Source organism: Gobius niger (genome assembly GCF_951799975.1).
Source record: "Gobius niger genome assembly, chromosome: 14".
NCBI lineage: Eukaryota > Metazoa > Chordata > Actinopteri > Gobiiformes > Gobiidae > Gobius > Gobius niger.
Genome location: NC_136865.1, coordinates 22,997,029 through 23,017,527, shown reverse-complemented (window position 1 = coordinate 23,017,527; position 20,499 = coordinate 22,997,029). Strand labels below are relative to the sequence as shown.

At 42.5% G+C, this 20,499-nt stretch overlaps 1 protein-coding gene across 1 annotated transcript; it reads right to left on the bottom strand.

Moving 5' to 3' along the window:
* Window positions 1–261: 261 nt before the first annotated feature.
* On the bottom strand, window positions 262–14,525 carry sall3b (spalt-like transcription factor 3b). Its single transcript, XM_079570873.1, has 4 exons — window positions 13,659–14,525; window positions 2,422–5,097; window positions 1,768–2,114; window positions 262–1,019 (listed from the first exon to the last, which is right to left on the bottom strand). The coding sequence occupies exons 1-4, from the start codon at window positions 13,780–13,782 to the stop codon at window positions 645–647; spliced, it is 3,522 nt and encodes a 1,173-aa protein (XP_079426999.1). The 5' UTR covers window positions 13,783–14,525; the 3' UTR covers window positions 262–644.
* Window positions 14,526–20,499: the final 5,974 nt, after the last annotated feature.

Genomic DNA, 20,499 nt, shown 5'->3' with positions numbered 1-20,499 from the left:
ATAGGTGGGTGTTGGCAGTTTGGTTCCTTCCTCCTCGGAGAGACCGATCTAGCTTGGGTACAGTGTCACATTCTGACCACCAGAGCTAAGAAGAAGCTTCTGTGAATAGAAGCGAAACGTCCTCAACTCAGCCACACCCAGTCTTGTCAACGGTTTAATTTACAATGTGCTAATGGCAAATTCTTCTGTGCAAATATATTAAAGTCAAATGCTGTTTAAGTTGGTTTACCAAAGCAGGCAATAAAAAGACAACCTTAGTTTTTCTCTATCTTTTATTCAGTCTAAATGTTCTTTGTGGCCATTTCCACCTTGACAGAGACAAAACCTCCGGAGTCAAACTTATGGGCATTTAGGAGCAGGTTTGTGCTTTAACAGCACTGGCCACTGTCCAGAGGAGAGAAAGGCTTTGCATTATTTATTTCAGTTTTCACTCTGTCTCTGGAACAATATGTCCAAGAACCTTATAAACGCTCAAATAAATGTATTTTACTGAGAGGTGATCCCCACAAGTGACAGCAAAGATCAAACGTGAATGCGATGCTCTTGTCCTTCAATAAAAATCATTTATAAAGCATATAGATAATACATAACAAGAACATGTTTTTACAAATATAGTAGTCCATAGTCATTTGCATAAGTTTAGTTCAGTTGATTCCAATCTCTTTGCTGTCGTCGATCAACATGGAGAAGTGCCTGTTGTTGCCCAGCTCCATGGTCTTGGTGAGGCTGCTGATGGCACTGGGGGTGCTGCCCCGCTCCAGGCTCAGGGGGTGGATGGGAGGCAGTGGTCGGTTCTGGATCACTGAGATCTCGTTGGTCTTCAGGCCCAGGCCGTTAGTGAGGGCTGAAGCGTATCTGCTCCAAAACCCTGAGTCCACGGTCCGAGAGCTCACATCCTTCTGAAACATATCTCCCAACTTCAGTGGGTCTCCACCAAGCAGCGCCAGAGGGTTCTCCACTGAGAGACGGCGCCCCCTACGGGCCGGGGCGTTGTTCCACATGTGAGTTCCCATATGCACCTAAGGACAAGAATAACCAGGTTTAGAAAATAGAGGCCAGTCAAAGTGGGTTAGTCATTTAAGAATCCACTGTTTGTGAGTGTCTTACATCCATAGCAAGACACCTTTGTGTTTTGCTTCATAGGAAGTTACATATTATATATTTCAAGCTACAAATAACATTATTTCCCATTTGAAAGGTTCAATCTCTTATGGGGGTGTTAAACAGATTGTGAAAAATATCTCTTAAGCAGGACATAAGCATAACTGTGGCTTATAAACCTACTTTTGGCATCTCAGCTTTTTGCATTTTAACTTAACTTAATACATATTATATGTATATAGTTATAGTATATTAATTATAATTTCTCTGTATGAAAAGGATAAACAAAAGGACTGGTTTGCATCTCATCTGGTTGGAGTGCCCTGCAGGCAGTGGGATATGTTTGTTTAGTCGGAAAAGACATCCATTAACTTTTAGATAATGGGCGTCATAGAAAACACAGTTTGACTGCAGAACTGGCCAGAAGACCCAGTGATGTTTTTTAAATTTTGCCACAAAAATCAGAAAAATACAGATCAATGCCCTTCAGAACTAGTATAATAAATGACTCTCCCAAAAGTCGAGAGAGTTAGCATGGCTAAAATTATAGTTAACCATGCAGTATTTTTGGATAATACGGTATCCAAAAAACAAACAAACAAAATATAATCAAATAATTCCAAAGGCAGTTCATTTTGAGAGACAAATCTGACCAAGAGCGTTCACCTTAAGATTGCCTTTGGTTGTGAAGGCCCTGCCGCAGACCGAGCACACGAATGGTTTCTCGCCGGTGTGCGTCCTCTCGTGGATCTGCAGGGCACTGGCTGACGAGAAGTTCTTTCCGCAGGCGTTGCAGTTGTGCTGTTTGGGGGTGCGTCGCGGAGGGGCGGGCCCCAGGAGGGAAAGGGGTCCCGGGCTGCCCGAGGAGGGGTAGGCCGGGGGAACGTGCACAGCAAATGGAGCAGGAGGAGGCAGGAGCTCACTGGACGAGTTCGGTTGTCCATTCAAGTCTGGCTTTAGATGGCCTAGTGGTGTGGAGCTGGTGATGAGGCTGGGAGTGCTTTGGCCAGCAGCTGGAAAGAGCAAATAAGGAATTTTACATATTTGCAGCAAAAAAACTAAACATATTTGAGACATGACTGGGCCTGGTTGGGGTTTTATCAACTTTAAGGTACATGTACATGTCCCCAATAGAAATAGTATATAAAATAACAGTAGTTTTATTGCACTACACTTTGCCAATGCTTGATTCTTGATAAATTCAATACTTTTCCATTTAAAAAAATGTGCATTGTTTGAACTCCTGTGAATGTTAGACAGAGAGTTAGATAAAATTACTTCACAACTGATATCACTGTAGTTACTTCATTTCGGAATTACCTCTGCTGAAGTGGAAGGACATGCAGTACGGCGTCTCCTCTTTCACGCTCAGTTTGGTGGATTGAGTTTCATTCTGCTCCGGGCTGGTCATCTCTGCCGCGTTGATCGACTTTTGAGATTGCTCGGTCTTTACTGATGCCGCGAAATCCTCTCGAGATTCGGACCTACTGCTGCTCACAACTGGAGATCTGATCCTCGCTCCCTCGAAGTTCGTCTGGCCTGGACTGGGACTTTTTTCAAAACTTTTCATACTGTCATGGAGACCATTTGATAGTGATTTATATGCAGTGTCTATATTCTTCATTTGGTTTTCCAGAGCGGCTAAACTTGACAAAAATGGTTTCGGCGAACTGCTAAGATTTTCCTCCGCACTTTCTTCGTCTTCCTCATCCATTGAAATATCATCCGCGACGTCATTGCTGTTGCTGCTTAGACTATCAAAGTTCTTATCGCTAAAGGAGTCCATTTCCTGGGGACTTCCCGAAACATTTGAGTCAGGGATTTGGCCAACCATGTGCATTCGAATGTGCTGTTGCAAGACTACGGCGTTTGTGAATTTCTTCTGACAAATCGGGCACGAATGCTGCACTTGCACAGGTGGGTTTTCCCTATGGACGCCGATATGAGTCTTTAGATTGCCTTTAGTGGTGAACGCCCGACCGCACACTTTGCATTTGTAGGGCCTTTCCCCCGTGTGGATTCGGTAGTGCATTTTGAGCGCACTCTGGCAGCTGAGGACGCGATGGCAAAGCACGCACTGATTGGGGTCTGTGATCTTTTTGTCAATGTTTTCAACTAGCTTTTGCAACTTGGAGGTTTCAGACGGCTGCAAAGATTCGAGGAAGAAGGAGAGTTTAGTATCTTCGGTGTGGTTAGGCGGGGAAGCGGGGACGGGTGAGGTGCTCGCTTCGGGAGTGGAGATCGCACTAGATTGGAAGGCGGGTTTTGGGGTACAGTTATGTGGCAGACCGTCAGACTTCAGTGTATTGGGGGCTTCTGAAGGCTCTGAAACAGGAGAGAAACGAGCCTCATTGCCTGCGTGGATAGGTGACAATGACATGCATTCACCGACAGCGGGAGATTTAATGGATGCGGTTACACTTACGGGGTCATTCGAGCCGCCCATACCGGCAACGGCGGAGGCAAGCGGATGACCTAAACTGGCGGACAGAGGCGGCGGCGCAAGAACAGGCTTACTCTCCAGCCACGAAGAGGAGACAGACTTTTCCGGCGGGAACGACATGCCGTAGGGAATCCCCGAGGTGGTTGGCACGTTGTCGAGGTACTCCGGCACGGGATACGGATTCATCTGGACGTTGGGGTACTTGTCTTTGTGCCGCTGAAAGTGCACCTTCAGGTTCCCCTTCGTGGAGAAGCGGTTCCCGCAGATGTTGCACTTGAAGGGCCGCTCTCCAGTGTGCGAGCGCAGGTGGATCTGGAGTGCGCTGTCGCTTCCGAACACTTTGGCGCAAAACCGGCACTTGTGCTTAAAGAAGGGCTCCTCTGGGCTTGGTTTTACATCAAATAAAGACAAGCTTGGAGGTTTGCCTTTCCGCTGCTTCATTAGCGCCGCCAGGGGGTCCAGGGCGCTAGCTGTAGCCGCGATGCTAGCTAAAGGATTGGGGAAGATGACGCTGCCGCTGGTTGGGCTGTGAGGTAGAAATGGGAAGCTTGAAGATGAGCTAAGGAGGCTGTTTGGCCCAAGGGAGAGTGGAGTGGAGGAGCTAAGCGTCTGGGCGCCGCTGATGCAACTAGCGGCTGTGTAAGGGGGAAGCAACGTGGGCACGCTGGTAATGCCGCTTGAGGAGTTTTCGGAAGAATCTCTGGAAAAAGTTTGCGAGTTCTGCTGTTTCTCAAGCCTCGACGCCAACGTTACCGCGGCCTGTCCGTTGACCGTGGAAGGAATAGTCCCAGAGAGAGGCAGGATGGAGGGCGGCGGGATCCCACTCGAAGTGGCGGGAAACTGGGTGGGGCATAGAGGGAGAGCCCTGGACACAGGGTTGAGCGCGGATTGTGTGGGCTGTCGATTCATAAAGGCCACCTGACTGCAGATCTGCTCTATCAGCTGGAGTTGATGCACTTGTTGCTGCTGTAGAGTTAGCAGGTGCTCTAAAATGACCGGGATAGCAGCAGCGGGCGCTCCCTTTACCCCCGAACTGTTACTTAAACTTTGGGAAAACTGCGCGACTGCCACCCGGGTGCTGTGAAGGATTTCAAGCGTCACGTTCGTGTTCGGCATGTTGTATCCTAGCGCCGCAGACCGCAACGGGGAGTTCGACTCTGAAGGCTGAGGGCTGGAGTTTGAAGTGTTGTTATAAGTGAATTTATCCATAAGATTCTCTATCTCCATGCCGTCATCCTGTTCTCTCGCCTCGTCTAAATTGTCCAGACTCTCACTGTCGTTCCCGAGCATGACTTCCCCCGCCTCGTAGTCCGGGGACGGGGGAGGGGAGGAGTCGCTGGACAGGACGCTGGGCAGAGGCGAGGGTTCGTTCGGGGAGTCCGCGGTGTCCTTCACGATGAGCACCATAGGGTCCTCCGCCGTGCAAAGTTTCTGGTGTTCGGTGAGTTCGCGCCAGGTGAAAAATTCGGCACAGCATTTGTCGCAGACGTGGGTGTCGTCGCTGCTGAGCTCGGCTGCGCTGGTGTCGTCTTGGCTCGGGCCTTCGACGGGGTCTGAAAGAAGACAAGGGACATACAGGGGTTAGGACAATGTGATATCAATACTGCTTGTGTAAAATCAATTAGAAGAGGAGCGTTCTTTGACCAAAAAGGAGAAAGATTTGAACTAAAGCTGCTGTCAAAGTCAACTAAAAGTAACATAGATACATTAGTTCATCTATTATTGGAGACTTTCTTGTGATTCCATCAGATTCACTAACCTAACCGTCACCTATCGTTAAAGGCGCAATATGGAACTTTTTTATGCAAAGGAAAAAAAGTGCGTAATTGACCTTTTCTTGACCCTATGGCCTTATGCTGTGGTTAGCATACCGCCCTTCACTTTCATTTGCAGAGGCTTCTAGGAGCTCCAGGATCAATGGAATGCATGTGTAACCATGGAGACGGGGGAGGGCCGGTCAGCGGTGAAAACCTATACCAGAAACTCTAAAAGCAATTGATTCTGGGGCATCATAGAGGCCTCTGTATACGAAAGTAAAGGCACCGTGCTACCCACCCATACAGTTGATTATTGTTTTACGTCCTTTGTGAACATAAGGACATTGTGATATAAGCGAGTCCCAGAAACCAGTGCAGTCTTCTTTTATCTAAGCCCTGTTGTTTTTGCTGTTATTTCAAGGCTGTGTACGTTGTAGATTCTCACTGAGGGCATTAATCGATGAATGAACACATAAGGAATTTAAAAAGTTGACATACATGCTTCAAAATCTTGCTTCTATCAATACTTTGCACACTTTTGTCATTTCATGAGCTTCATCAGAAACGGTTTTGACTCCACAGACTGTTAAACCTGGGTGTGATCTTTGACTCTGAGCTGGCGTTTATTCCACACATTAAGAATATCACAAAGATAGGCTTTTACCATCTAAAGAACATAGCCAGAGTCCGCCCCACTCTCTCTCGGGCCAACACGGAGACGCTCATGCATGCTTTTATCACCAGTCGTATCGACTACTGTAATGCCCTGCTTTCTGGTCTTCCCAAAAAGAGGATCTCAGGTTTACAACTTTTACAAAATTCAGCAGCTCGTGTCCTGACGAAGACCAGGAGGCGGGACCACATTACACCGGTTTTAGAATCGCTGTATTGGCTCCCCGTGTGTTTCAGGATCGATTTTAAAGTTCTTTAATGGTTTTTAAATGTCTTAATGGTCTTGGTCCTTCTTATCTTCCAGAACTGCTTTTACCTTACGAACCTTCACGGCCCCTTCGCTCCTCCGGCAGGGGTCTCCTAGTTATTCCTAAAGTCAACAAAATAAAATATTACGGCCCTCGCCTCTGGAACGACCTGAGGAGGAGCTCAGGGCTGCAGAGAACGTTCATGTTTTTAAGAGCAGGCTCAAGACCCACCTTTTTAGCTTAGCTTTTAACTGACTAATCTATTTATTTAATCCTAATATATAAATGTACATATATGGGAGGTTGTCCCAGGCGCATTGTTTTAAATGTTGTAATCTGTAAAGCACTTTGTGATACCTTTCGGTATGAAAAGCACTTTATAAATAAAGTTTGATTGAATTCCAGAATAATCAGAATCACACAATGTAAATAGTGTTGAAAAGCCGATACATAAAAAGTGGTTCCAAAGTTTTGCACTGTAGGACTATAGCCCTCTTCATCAAACATAAATGTATAACAACTATATTAACAATCACACTGGTTTCCCGGCTTATCCAGCAGCTACAAAGTCTATATGAAATATTTTAAGGAAAAGTTATCAGATTGGAATTGGTTTTCTTATATTTTCTCCATGTAGCTCGTCTTAAAATCAAATATACGCCTGTTTTCCCTGATTCCAAATTACTTTAGCATGTAAACTGTATAACATTCCTAATCTTAAGGCTGACTGTCACACGCATCGAGAAAGCCACTGTTTTATTGCATGTGACAGCTCTACAGTGTCTCGGCCCGAACTCCCTGCTTTTGCATGTTAACAATCTTTCACCAAAATCAATATAGTTCAATGAAGCCATAGTGACCTCTCAATTGTTCATTCAGACAGATAATGAAATCCCATGCGTTACATTGATTTTCTGTGCGTTCATATCGTTCAATCATCAGCTCATCCTCAACCGCCTTTTACCTTCACCTATTAGCCCGGATTTTCTATGAATATTTTGAATTTTAACAACGACGGGTGAAGCGCCATGAATGGTCTGACCACGAAACACCATTTTACACTTCACTCTATGTGTGGGACATAATCTACAACATTAGGTTTTGTATATAGTGTTAATTGTGTGGCGCTTCTGAATGTATACTGGGTAGCCCTTTACTTTGGATGGAAACACTATCCTAAATTTTGATTTGCATTATTATTGATCAGTGTTTCAATCAACAGAGCTTTGAAAGGAAATTGTTGTTATTTATGTATTTTCTCATGGCTATATTGGACAAAGGGTGAGAGACATTAAGCAAATTACTAAAGCTGGGACTCGGAGGACATAACTTTGTAGCTTTAAAGAGCCACACGCGGCTCTTTAAAGCCTCTTTTGAGCTTTGATTTTCCTGGATGAAGGTTTCTTGAGTCGTCGTCTGTCCTCTGTAGTTGATGAGAAAAGTAAAACCATAATGTATATATGAATGTAGTAAGATGTAAGATATAGTAAGATGCCAAATCTGTGCTGGAATCCAGATCTGTTCATATTTCCTACAATCAGATTTTTTTTAATTTTATTTATTCAGCATTTATTCATCAACATAATTATTTGTATGCTTTGTTGTTTGCTGATAAAAAATACTATTGCGGCTCTATGAGTTGTTTTGATGTTGAGACGGCTGCTTCTCAACTGGTGGGACCCAAAAGTTATTCACAGAACCATTTTCAGTGGATCACGAGCCCTTTGTGCATCTTTCAATATTGATCTTCTATAAAAGTGTAGAAACAGCCAAATATGTAAAAAAAATAAATAAATAAATACTGTTGTTTTGATAATAATTTTAGCTCTATAAGATTACTGAACCTCAGAACCCGAAAAGTGACAACAACGCGGCAACAACGCAAGGAAAAAGATCAGTTTAAATGAGTTTTGTAGGTCTTAGCTTTCAAATGAGGCGTTACACTGGCCTATAGGCTGTAATAGGACTAGGCGATTTAGCAAGAAAAATAATCACAATTATTATTTTCCCCATATTGATCGATCTCGATTTTCGCTTCGATTTTATTTTTTCAGAATAAATGAAATACATCTTGCCCATTCTTAACATTCAAACATTCAAACAAAAACAAAAGCTTTCATCAAGTCTCATTTAACGCACAAAAGTCGGCCATTGTCTGTGCTGTTCGTGCTGAAGAAATGTCTGTAAACCTGTCGATTATAAAGTCCCACAACGATTATTGAGATTGACCAAAGTAGAGATTGCGATTTCGATAAAATTTCGACCTTTTAAATTTGGGTAAAGCTGAACTGGAGAAATGCACTTGGTTAAGGTGGGGGGGAAGAGGATAATGTTTAGTCAACATCAGTTTGTGGAGAAAATATAGTATTTTCCGTAATATATCAGGCGGCACGGTAGTACAGCGGTTTGCGCTCGTGCTTCACAGCAAGATGGTCCCGGGTTTGATTCCCACCTGGGACTGGGCTTTTCTGTGTGGAGTTTGCATATTCTACCACTACAAACATGTACAATAGGCCAGGATGAATGAGAGTGTGTTTGAGAGTGCGCATGGGGGACGACGGATGGAAATTAGCCAAGGCTACAATCCGGTGTGGCTTGTTTACATGCACTGTCCCGACCAAATAAACCAATAAAAAAAATATATATATAAGAAATTAAACTCTTTTTTGGGTCACAGCTTGGAACCCTATAGTGGGTCCTGACGGCATCTTGAGAACCATTGGCTGCACAATGTGAAACACTGTTCTTGATTTCTGACACAGAAGCAGAGTCATACTGCGTAATTATCGTTAATATAAATTTAAATTAATTTTGTTATGTTGACATTTATGGAATTATAATAAGAACATTCTACACCCATTATACACATACACACAACTTTACTGCAAGAAGTTTGAATATTGTTTCAACAGTTCTTGAATCTAAATGTTTGTCATTTTTGTGCCGTAAACAAGAAGATTTGACCTGGAGAACACTTTATATGCAAACTATATTTTTAACTCACTTAAATGAGGGAAAAAAGCTACGAATTAAATCTGAGTCGCATCTGAAAATGACCTAAAAAATGGACAAATCCCCATATTCATAAATCAATACCGTGTGTCTAAAAATATTGAAATTTTAATGTGATTTCCCGATCCTTCACCTCGACTCCGACCCCTGCTCCCGTCTCTCGCTGTCACCGAGTTGAATTTCTTTGTGCGTCTCTTTTATAGAAGTCACTGTTGCATCTGCTCCGGCTGTGGCCCATTAGAAACAGATCGCGCGGCAGATGGACGGATTTGGACGAATCAATACTAAATTATAGCTCCACACTCGCACTTCCCCTGCACTGATTTCAATAACGCAATTTATGTGAGTTTGCTAAGCACATTATGAATTGAGATGACCCGTGTAGGAGCATTTCTGTAGGAGCTTTAAAACATGACTTGTAAGCTCGTTTTTTAGAAACACAGTGTGAGCCCATTAGCTGAAAAACTAAAATGGTTTTAAGGTCATTCTTCTTTACTTTTCCTGTGACCCATTTTGAGTCCACACCCACTTTTAGCAGTGACCCACATCTTTCCTCACTGTTTTAAGATGGACAGAGCTGCATTTTGTGAGAAAACACTGTGAGATTTGAAAACAAAATCATTTCAACACTGTACGTTTACAACACTTACGTTTAAGCCAAACAAAAAAATGTGAGGATTTTCATTTTGTTTTTTTATCAAATTGTGTCAAAAAAATACTTAAAGGTACACTGCGTAACATTTTGGACTGAGATAGAACATGCAGCTCGACACAGAATATGATGTTTCTGCAGTGGGTAATCAGAGAATACATTTGGATGAGAACTTAACCTGTTTAAATCTCAAATTCTGCTGCCTTTAGTCACATCTCCATGGAGACGAGCTGGAGACGTACCCGCTCCTGGTTAAAGCCACACCGCGTAGAATTTTACCCAATAAATAAGACTGAAATGCAAGCATTTATTTTCTGACAGATGAATGAATGTAAAAACAAACATGAGCCTTTGCTGTGAGCGGATCAGCTCAACTAAGACATGACACTAACTTTGCCGGGAGTGGGGACGTCTCCAGCTCGTCTCCATGGAGATGAGACCAAAGGTCAGCAGAATTTGAGATTTAAACAGGTTAGGTCCTCATCCAAATCCATTCTTTGATTTTCCACTGCAAAAATAGCATTTTCTGTGTCGAGCTGGTCGTTAGGAATATGTTTAATACTGATGGCAACAGTATAGTCCATACTGTTACGCAGTGTGCCTTTAAGCTACCGTCATGTCTTAGTAGAGCTGAGCCGCTCACAGCAAAAGCACAAGTTTGTTTTTGCATTTATGATTTTTTTTTTATTTGTAAAATATTTGTCATAAAATAAATTCTCGTATTTCAATTTTATTTATTTTTTGGGTACATTTCTATGTGGTGTGGCTTTAAAAGTACTACATAAAAGTCAAAACAAGGCTCAAATTGAAGTAGATTAGGGACATTTTGACAAAAAAAGATCGTGTCCCCACAGTTTTAGGCTTCAGAGTGTTTTTGTCTGAGGCTTCGTGAAAAGCGTAAGTCTCAGTCAGACAGAAAACCTCAGTGATTTAGCGACATAAAGTCAGTTTGTGATATATTGTACAGTCCAATTGGGAAATGTAAAGGTTTTTGACAGAATATCAAACTTCACACAGTTTCTCCTTGTTTTTTAAGACAACGGTTTTAATTATCCTGCAATTGTATCAAGGCACACATTACTTGAAATTGTTTTTTTTTATTTAATTACTTTTTACAACTTTTCACAACACTCATAGCCAGTCTCTGTGAAACCAGCCCCCATTTTAGTAAAAACCTACCCGCTTTGACAATGAGCTCACTGCACTGATACGATCTTTTATATCACTAAACTACACTACATTTCCAGACTTAACCCACAAGTTGAGAAACGCTCGTCACAAATACACAAACACAGTCTTCTCGTGTGAAACCACCGCCTTTCTCCGTGTGCTGTTTGCGCATCTGTGTCCGCGTTTTGTTTTCCTTAAGTTATTAAAATTCGGTTATCTCCAGGAACCTCGGGGAAAAATCCCAGTATTCCCAGCCTTCCCAGAGCAAACACAAAGGGGGCTTAACCATGGCAACTTTTGTGCTCGTTTTTTTTTTTACTAGCACATATATTACAAGATTGAAGAGTTGCTGCGGTCCGGACTGTACGCTCCAAATCCCCAGACAAATAAGCACACAGCAGAAAAAGGGGAGATGACTCGAATTGAGCTTTTTTTTTAATTGTGGGATTAAAAAGTTGAAGCCCGAAGTGAGTGAGTGTAACTTTTTACAGTAAACTCCGCCGTGGCTAAATAAATGGTTGAACGTGTTGGGTGGTCCGTGAGTCACCCAAGCCAAGCCAAAAAACACAGAAGCAACAAGAAAAAAAACACACACACACACACACAAAAAAAAACTGTGGTCTTTGTCTTGAGCTTTACGAGATTTACTTCCAACAAAAACAAAGAAACCATCGACTTTGATTTAGCGACCGCGCCAGTGTTAGCGAATATAATAACTGTGATTGAAATTTATTTTAGATTGTCACCCGTGTAACCGCTTGAGCAAACAGGAGTCATGTCAGTCCAGATCCATTGAGTGAGTGGAAAGTTGCATCGTGGTCTATATGTCAGAGGAGGACAGCAGCAAACTGAATGTAGGGAAGCCACTTTTACACTTTGTTTTGATCATGTAATAGATTTTTAAGGTTTGGTGGCTTTAGTCTACACATTTTTTCAGGCAAATACAGCATTGTGTTGCCTTTAAATGAGTTAAAGTAAAAAGGAAAGTGTGATGTACAATTGTGTTAGATCGTTTTGTTATTAAGCTAAGCACAGTTTAGCCTATATATTATAACATCTTACTACATTGCTAAAATCCATCACGTTCGAATTATTACTATCAAATAATCCTCTCTTCATCGCTTATTAATCCATTACACATAGACTATTTCACTCCCGCTCGACTGACCTGAGGCCACTTAAGTGCAAATCCTCCTGACTCGCGTTCACGTTTAGCTCCTCTCCTCACCTCTGACCCCGCAGATCAGAAAGCAGCTGTTGACGGACTAATTGTATTATGATCGGGACACTTGCTCTTGCCCCTCGCCGGGGTGAAGCTGACAAAGGTTAAGTCAATCATCTCTCAGACCCCCCGCCTGCTGCCGCCGCCTCCCCTTCCCCGGGACGTCCCGGCTGCGGGGGGCCTGCTGGGCACGAGAGGACCTCTTCAACACCTCCTGAACACACTGACAATATTTGTGATGTCGCCTCAGAGCTAATGGGAGCAGAGGAAAGGGGAAGCTGTGAAGCGCTCAATGGTGGGATTTAGGGAAGGCCCCACTGCAGGTTTAAGCACTGTTTTCAAAGGCGTTTAATTATCTGTGTTGGTCAGAACGCTTTAAATATACAAGTTGACCCAAAATTAAGGAAAGTCTGAATTCAGTCTTTTCCCGTAGCCTATAAAGTCTCCATATGGGCACACACAAAAAACAATACAGTGACATCCAATACTGATTTAATAACATCAGAGCCAATTCTCTCTGGCTGAGGAAATGTAATTGTTTAATTCAATATTTAAAAATGAGGTGAAGCGAAAATAACTGTGAATGTGATTGAACAAGCGAGATCACGTTACATATAAGAATGAAAATTACAGATGAAAACAATTATGATTTTTACGCACGCATTATTAGAAACGCTGCCTCTGCGTAATGAGCCACGCTTTGCATTATACAGGCTTGAAACGTCTTCAAACAAATCAAAAATCACAGCTCTATTTACTTTTGACTCGTGTTAATTATAAGCCTGCGAAACAGTTCGGTTTGTTTCGGTGACGTTACGCGGTCGAGTTTTGCGCGAGGCCTTGAAACTCCACAAACGTGATCTGCTAAAAAATGATACATCACACCGTAAATTAAATGATGATTTCACACACTGCCATTAAAGGACGGTTGTCACGCATCAAAATGAATGAAATAATTGCAAGGCTTTATTTGGTTTCGTGCCACTGCTTTGTCAGCGATGTTTGTCCCTATAAAACGTCCAGTAAACGTGGCGAGGAAGTTATAACGGCACGCGAGCGACTGGAGCTTTAATATATAAACAAAAAAAATCTTAATGCTGCTTGTTGTATTATTTCGCATGATTTGCTGTAAGTTTTCTGAATTTAATTGCAAACCGAAGCATTTCCTGCGCGTGTAAAGCGAAAACACTAATTAGGCTGTGACAACTTTTACGCACAGACCTGTTCCACTCCACAATGAAACAACTCGGGGTAAGTTAAGTCTGTTTTCTCACTTGTTTGTCTCCTCTCCTTCCCTCGCTTGTCTGGGGCTAAAAAAAAAACATGTTTAAAAAAATAAAGAAGAAGAAGTAGTGTCTAAGTCCGGACACTCTGACCCTACCGTGTCCGCAGAGCATCTCGCCGCGCGCCGCTGCAGCCTCCTCCGCCTCCTCCTCTTCGGACTTGAGATGCTGAGGCTTGGCTTGTTTTCGGCGGGACATGGCGCCGCGCTTCCCCGGGACCATCGATGGGGGTTTCGCGGGGAGCCTTCAACGGAGGAGTGGATCTCTCTCTCTCTCTCCCTCCCTCTCTTTCAAATACAGCGTCCGGAGCTGATGGAGCGGGTGGCGAGACCGGAGTGCCGATTGCGCATGTCAGGGTAATTATGATTGAGGACGGCTTCAGCTTTTTTTTTCTTTCTTTTTTTTTTTTCTTTTCTCTCTTTTTACGACTCTCGTTGCCCTTGTGTCTGTGGGGGGTTGGCTCGTGTCCAGACAAACTCAGGAGAACTGTGGAAATGAGGGATGAGGTGCGTATAGTTATTGGTGCGCTTCGTGTCCCCCGCGTGTTGCTTTGACGCACGGCTCCAACATGGTTCAACTTTCAAGCCCGGTCCGTCAAAAAAGTTGCGGCGGAAACTTTACGCACTGATCTTAAAAACGCGTCCATTTGAGTTCGTTTTGTAATTTATCTTTTTTTTTTTTTCTCTCGTGTAGAGCGTCCCGTTACGTGCGCGTATGATAAGCGGTAAGTTCCAGTGTGGGATAATCCGGTCCCAGTCCCAGTTATTCTATTGAAGAGCAAAAGTCCAAAAGGGCAAAAGGTCCAGCGAAAGGTGAAGATCGCGCGGGGGTCAGTGTCTCCGTTCCCCCCCTCCCCAGTGGTGCCGGTCCGCCCTGCGCTGGTTCCCCGTGCGAAGTGCGCTGCTCGTCGGTTCAGACACACACCGGCGCTGCGCTCCTCCTCGCCGCTCCCTCCGCCTCTGCCCTTCAGCCGCCTGCGATAGGCTGCTGCCAGGACACTGCGGGAGCGGCCGGGGCCAGCGCTCCGCGTGTTGCGACCTCCCACATTTGGGCGCCACAAAAAGCACCGAGATGTGTTTAAAGTTTTGTCGCCGAATCAAAGTTAAAAGCCGGTAGAGAGAGGACCTAACTTTGTGAGTTAAATTAAATGCCCTTTTTTTAAGACAACATGACACTTACTCAATGCTTAAAACGACACATTGAGCACTGTCCATAAAGTAATATTTTGTTGTTGTTTATACATATGCTCTAAATTGACTGTGAACTAAGCAATCCAATATTTGCAGTAAAATACACAGGGTAAATTATGTATTCAACAGCTTTCTCATTCTTTCATTTCTGGCTGAAAGGAGAATTAGTTGCATTGCTCCTTTCTTCTTCAGGAACTTTAAACTTTTATAAAGCAGAGTCATCTGGGATACAATACCATCTATATGCATAATCAGAATTTATTGTCATTGTCAGTGAACAGGTTCCCAAACCAGGAATTTTCTTTGGTGTAACATAAACTTGATAGAAATACAATATAAACTATCAAACTATAAGGGCATAGAATAGATTAAGAAAAAATATGATGTAATAACAATTTAACACAGAACAACAGGATGGATGCAGAAGCATTAAGCAGATGTGAGTGTTGACAAACCATAGTGGAAGCACAGAGCAAATGGAGCAGGTTATACTGTTTTCAAAAAGTGTTTATAAAGTGGCACAGCTACATGCATTAAATAAATAGTGAGAAGTCTATACTTGTGCCAAGCCTGGGTAAATAGATGGAGAGGTGTGCATCAGGGAAGAGCATCTGGCACATCTATAGCTCAAAAAATAAAGGGAAGGCTTGAGCATACATTGTGTTGTTCGAGTGTTCCCTTTATTTTTTTGAGCCGTGTATATGTTTGAAACACACACAGTGATCAAACATTACAGCCAAATGATTTTAAAACCTGAATTAGATTATCACTGCCCACTGTCATTGTGTCTTTGGGCAAGACACTTCACCTGCCTTGCCTCCAGTGTCTCTGCACATTGAATGAGAGTGAATGGGTGAGTGGTTCTTTGCTGTAAAGCGCTTTACTATTTATATCAGCTTGTTTATCACTGTTAAACATGTTCACAAACAGGTCGTGACTCAAATGGTTATTTTATTGCCGGTGTAAAAATCCCTTTAAAACATGTATTGTACTGTAAGACCTCTCCTCAGACCTGACTCCTAACTTCTGGACCAGGAGACCACCAGCTCGACAGCACGAGATGTTGCACATGTTGCTTTGTTCTTTGACGTTCTTCTCCAGTAGTTCTTAAACTGTGGTACAAACTTGCAAGGTCAAATTTTACAAGGTGTGAAATGTCTGAGAGGAACTGATCTGCTCATTCAAAACATACTGTTTGAAGATGGGCCTCTTCCCAATGGTTTACTTTGAAAACATTGGCTGTATCCGAAAGGCCACACTATTCCCTACTCACTCATCCACCACATATAGGCTCGCACTATGTAGTAGAGTATATAGTGCACTGATGTGACGTCACACGCACTGCAGAAAGTAGGTCAGACCAGTGTTAAAATAATTTTAAAAAAAGGGGGTATCACTTTATTTTACAGTACCTTGATATACATAACTTATACATAACTAAATTTAGTACAATGTAATGTGCTCTGTAACAATGTGTAATAACTTGTAGTACGTACACAATGGAATAACGTGTATTATTACTTTGTAAGCGCATGATGTAATAGGACACGAGACCCTTAGGGTTAGGGCTTAAGGTTAGGATTAGGGTTATGTCTTATTACATTATGCACCTACAAACTACAAATACATATCATTCCATTGTGTATCTAATCTATAACTTGCTACAAAGCCCATTACTTTGGACTAAATTTAGTGAGGTACAATGTAAGGTACTGTAAAATAAAGTGCTACCAAAAAGGAAAAAAACAACCAATAAAAAATTAAAAATAAAATACATTTGAATATATATCGAACAATATATATTGTTAAAAACCTTGTGCCATGTGTTTTACATTATAAATAAACAATTATCGAGAAAAAAAAAAAAAAAAGAGCGTCCGGACACTATAGCAAAATGAGTAACTACAGCTATTAGCCTATAAGTTTGCTAAACTTCGGGAATAATGTATTTTTTGCAACCAGACTGCCCAAACTCCAGAGACAGTAGAATATTTATGGATAAATATCAGTCTGATACATTTTATTTCACACAGATTTTACATGAATGAAGAAAAAAGCCTGAATTATCTTGTTTTCCAGCTCGAGCTAAAAGCAGCTAACATTAGCGACTTTTCACTGTAGCCGTTTATATTCAAGTCATTTATTCATGAGAAATACACAACACATGATTGGAACAGCTAATTTCATTCAGTCGTGTCGGGTTTGTGGTCTACACTGATCAGAATGCATTGTGCGAAATTTTGAGTGCACCGCTTTTTTCTCTCTGGACACTCGGACACCTCTACAAAATGGCGCATCAACTATATAGTGCATACAGGGAATAGTGAGGACATTCTGATACAGCTGTCGTCTGCGTCTCTGGCATTATAGGAGCAGATTTGTTTCTTCATCCGGGTTTTGGGACACTTGGAATGCTCCGCAGTGTGTCTTTAACACTTTATTACACGCAAATGTCTCTGCCAGTGACCTTCCAATTATCGAAACTGTAGCTATTTCAAAGAGACAGGAGAGGGACCAGCACATACTTTACCAGAGCTGTAATCCTTCGCCCCGGCATTGTCCCCAAACTTGTAATTATGTGTTATTAACAGACACGGAGGGGGGAGGACAGAATCAGCTGTTGATAATTGCAAGTGCTACACAAGAGCCTGCTATTGATCGGCACGTCTCCCCCGCTCCCCTGCTGTACTCAGATAAGCAGCTCTCTATATCATCTCTACTGACCTATCGGGCTAACCACACTTTATGATGAATAGCCAGTGGCCCAAAGCGCTTATCTAAGAACTCACCCTCCTTGATTTACTATTGATTCTTTGTAACCAGCGCCGACGCACCAAATCAAACTACAGCGCACTACTTGGCCATGATCCCGTCCAGATTGGCCTACAGCGAAGAGAAGTGGAGCCCAGGAGCCGCAGCCACTTCAGGCCGGGACACATGTGCGCTGTCGGAGAAAACGCACTGGCAGCAGAACAAGTGGCGCACCTGAATTATTATGACAGATGGAGGGATTTCAGCGGGAAGGCTTGAGTTTGGATCTGAGTTGTTCAGTTTCCGCACACAAAAAGCATCTCATAATCTCCAGAAGACAGACAAACAACTCAATGAATCATGCTAAAGGGATACTTATTATGTACTACTTATCTATCTTTACATATTGTTTCTTTATGGAGTTTGCTTTTCCACACACACATTTCTTGATAAAATACTTTGGATGGTCACTGACAGTGAAGCATACCTTTAATAATCAATAGTGGTCGTAACACAAGACATTTTTATGATTTTGAGAAACATTATCACACAAATTAGAGAGTACTTTTAACATTGTTAGAGTTAAACAAGAGAAAAAATGGTAGAAATACTGTCAATACACCCAATTAGGTCATATATTATGTACAACACTGGCATTTGAAGGAAGTGCACTGGAAAAAGAATCATCATTTTAAGGAAGAAATGACATAAATCTACTTGAATTAAGACATTAAATCTAAGGTTTGAGTAGATTTGTTCTGGTTTTAGATGAGATAAAACCTGTGGTAGTAGTTTATTCTCTTAATTCAGACAATTTTGTGTAATTTCAAGTGAAAAGCAATTATTTGTCTGATTTCAAGTGGGTTTTATTCTTGTTCCATTTGTGTCTTAGTTCAAACCGACTGAAATTCAACATAGAAGAACTTTTATTCAAGCAATTTTAAGTCATTTATCTCATTTAAGATGGTCATGTTTCCAGTGTTGTGCTTTACTTTGGGCTGATAATCAGCAGCTTCGGCCCTCGGTTTATTTCCAATAAAGAATATCGTGCCTCCACCAAGAAAACTTGCCTACCACTGGTCTAGAGGCTCAGAGAGGAAACTCACACTCTTCAAGATTAGGTGAATTCATAGAATCACCAATACAGTAATTACACATTCTGGTAAAGGCTGAATGTGGCGTAAAAGCAGCCGAACAAGAATGCAAATACACAATACCATGACCTCCAGTTGGATAATGTGACCTCCATGTTAGATAGTCGGCTCAGGATGGACGGTCTGCGGTGAAAACTTGAGATTCCATGACACAAATTAGGGTTAGGACCAGGGATATGGTTAAGGCTAAGGTTAGGATTAGCGTCATTTATATTTTCAGACAAACCAACTCATTGATAGGGCTGGATACCTTTACATGTCTATGATACCGGTACTTTAAGGATACTGATGCCTGAACGATACTTTTTTCTATACATGTACTAAAATATTTGATCTATAATTTTTATGAAGAACCAGAAAACAAAACAATAAGGTTCAGTTAATTATTTAAAAAATATATTTTGAATTTGTATCATTTATTTTGAGTGAAACAACCAAGTAATTTCCTCTAATGCTGTCCCTGGACCAACAGGCATCACAACTTGGCCTCTAAAGAAAAAAAAAGTGGTGCCTGCTTTTCTACATTTTTCATGCCAGTAAGTAAGTAAGTAAGTAAGTAAGTAAGTAAGTAAGTAAGTAAGTAAGTAAGTATGTGAGTGAGTGCTTTATTGTCATTGTACAAGCGTAGAATGAAATAGTGTTCAGGTGCTAGTCCTGAGCTGCCACTGTGTGTCAACCTGACCCGCATGACTTTGGAGGTCGGCGAAACTGTAGCACTCAGGCTGCCCTCTGTCTCCTCTGATCCTCTGAAGTGATACAGCGCCTCCTGGGTTTGTCCCTGTTTCAGAGCGTGGTGTCCTGCACTGGTCAGCTCCACCTCCTCCTTCCTCTTCCTCCTGCTGCTCCCTCCGCTCCACAACTGTCTTTCACCACGTTCTCGTTTGTCTCTTTTTGTTTCCTGTAGCTCCTCTTGTGACGCCTCCTCTGAGCTGCAGGTGTGGGGGCTCTCGGTGCCTCTTCAGTGTCGGTATCAGCCCTACTCATTGAAAATCACAGCTGACCTTCCCTCCCCAGCAGACTCTCTTCCTCTAACCCTTCCAGTTTGTAGGTGTTCAAAAACAAAAGCAATCTGCAATACAGTCACCATTGAAGGCACGTTCAACTTAACTCTCAGGCTTTCTCCAGTAAAACACAAAACTCAACAGCTGTTATTGCACTGCCGCACTTTGCCCGTGTCGATCTGAGCCAGTCTTGTTCTGTCTCTGTTTGTGGGAAGATATAGTGCGTAAATCACGGAGGTTCCTCGCAGTCTCTGGTGTCTCCTGCCTGATGAACGTGTGTCTGTTTGGAGCCGTAAAGGCCCCATGATACAGATATGACAAACTATTAACCCCTGACCTTCTTCACACTGATATGAAGAGGGGAAAAAGACTGTCAACCTTCAACATTATAACACAATTTACTGGCAAAGACCCAAGGTTAAAGAAGATTTCTCTTAGCAAAAATGAAATGTACCTGTTTTTTCTTCTTTTGGATTTACAATACGCTGAAAGACGAGGCAAAAATTTCATTCCACAACAAGAAACAAACCGGTTGAGCGGTGACTTCCTCTCCAGAGACTGCAGAGGTTTGAACTTCTGACCCTCTTGTTGACGGGTGACCGGCCCCTTAACCTCTTTACCCCCCACTTAAAGGAACAGGCCACCGTTTTTCCATACTGAGATATGTTCTTACCTCAGCTTAGATTAGTTGATGTGTACCTGTCTGGTCTTTGTGTGTGCGCGCTCAGTCATGCAAAACGACCAAAGATGTAGTTAGCATTTGGCCTCTCCCAATATATTCCTATAACTCCAAACGGGGGTGAAGTTGGAAGCGACCGGGTTCTTCCACGGGCACAAAGACCA

Bases quoted from the DNA above. Each gene is read 5' to 3' on its own strand.
- sall3b (XM_079570873.1), bottom strand. From the start codon at position 13,782: ATGGTCCCGGGGAAGCGCGGCGCCATGTCCCGCCGAAAACAAGCCAAG. The intron at 2,115-2,421 runs GTAATTCCGAAA...TGCTCTTTCCAG, and splicing joins GTCCTTCCACTTCAGCAGAG to CTGCTGGCCAAAGCACTCCC. The intron at 1,020-1,767 runs GTGAACGCTCTT...TCTTGTCCTTAG, and splicing joins CAACCAAAGGCAATCTTAAG to GTGCATATGGGAACTCACAT.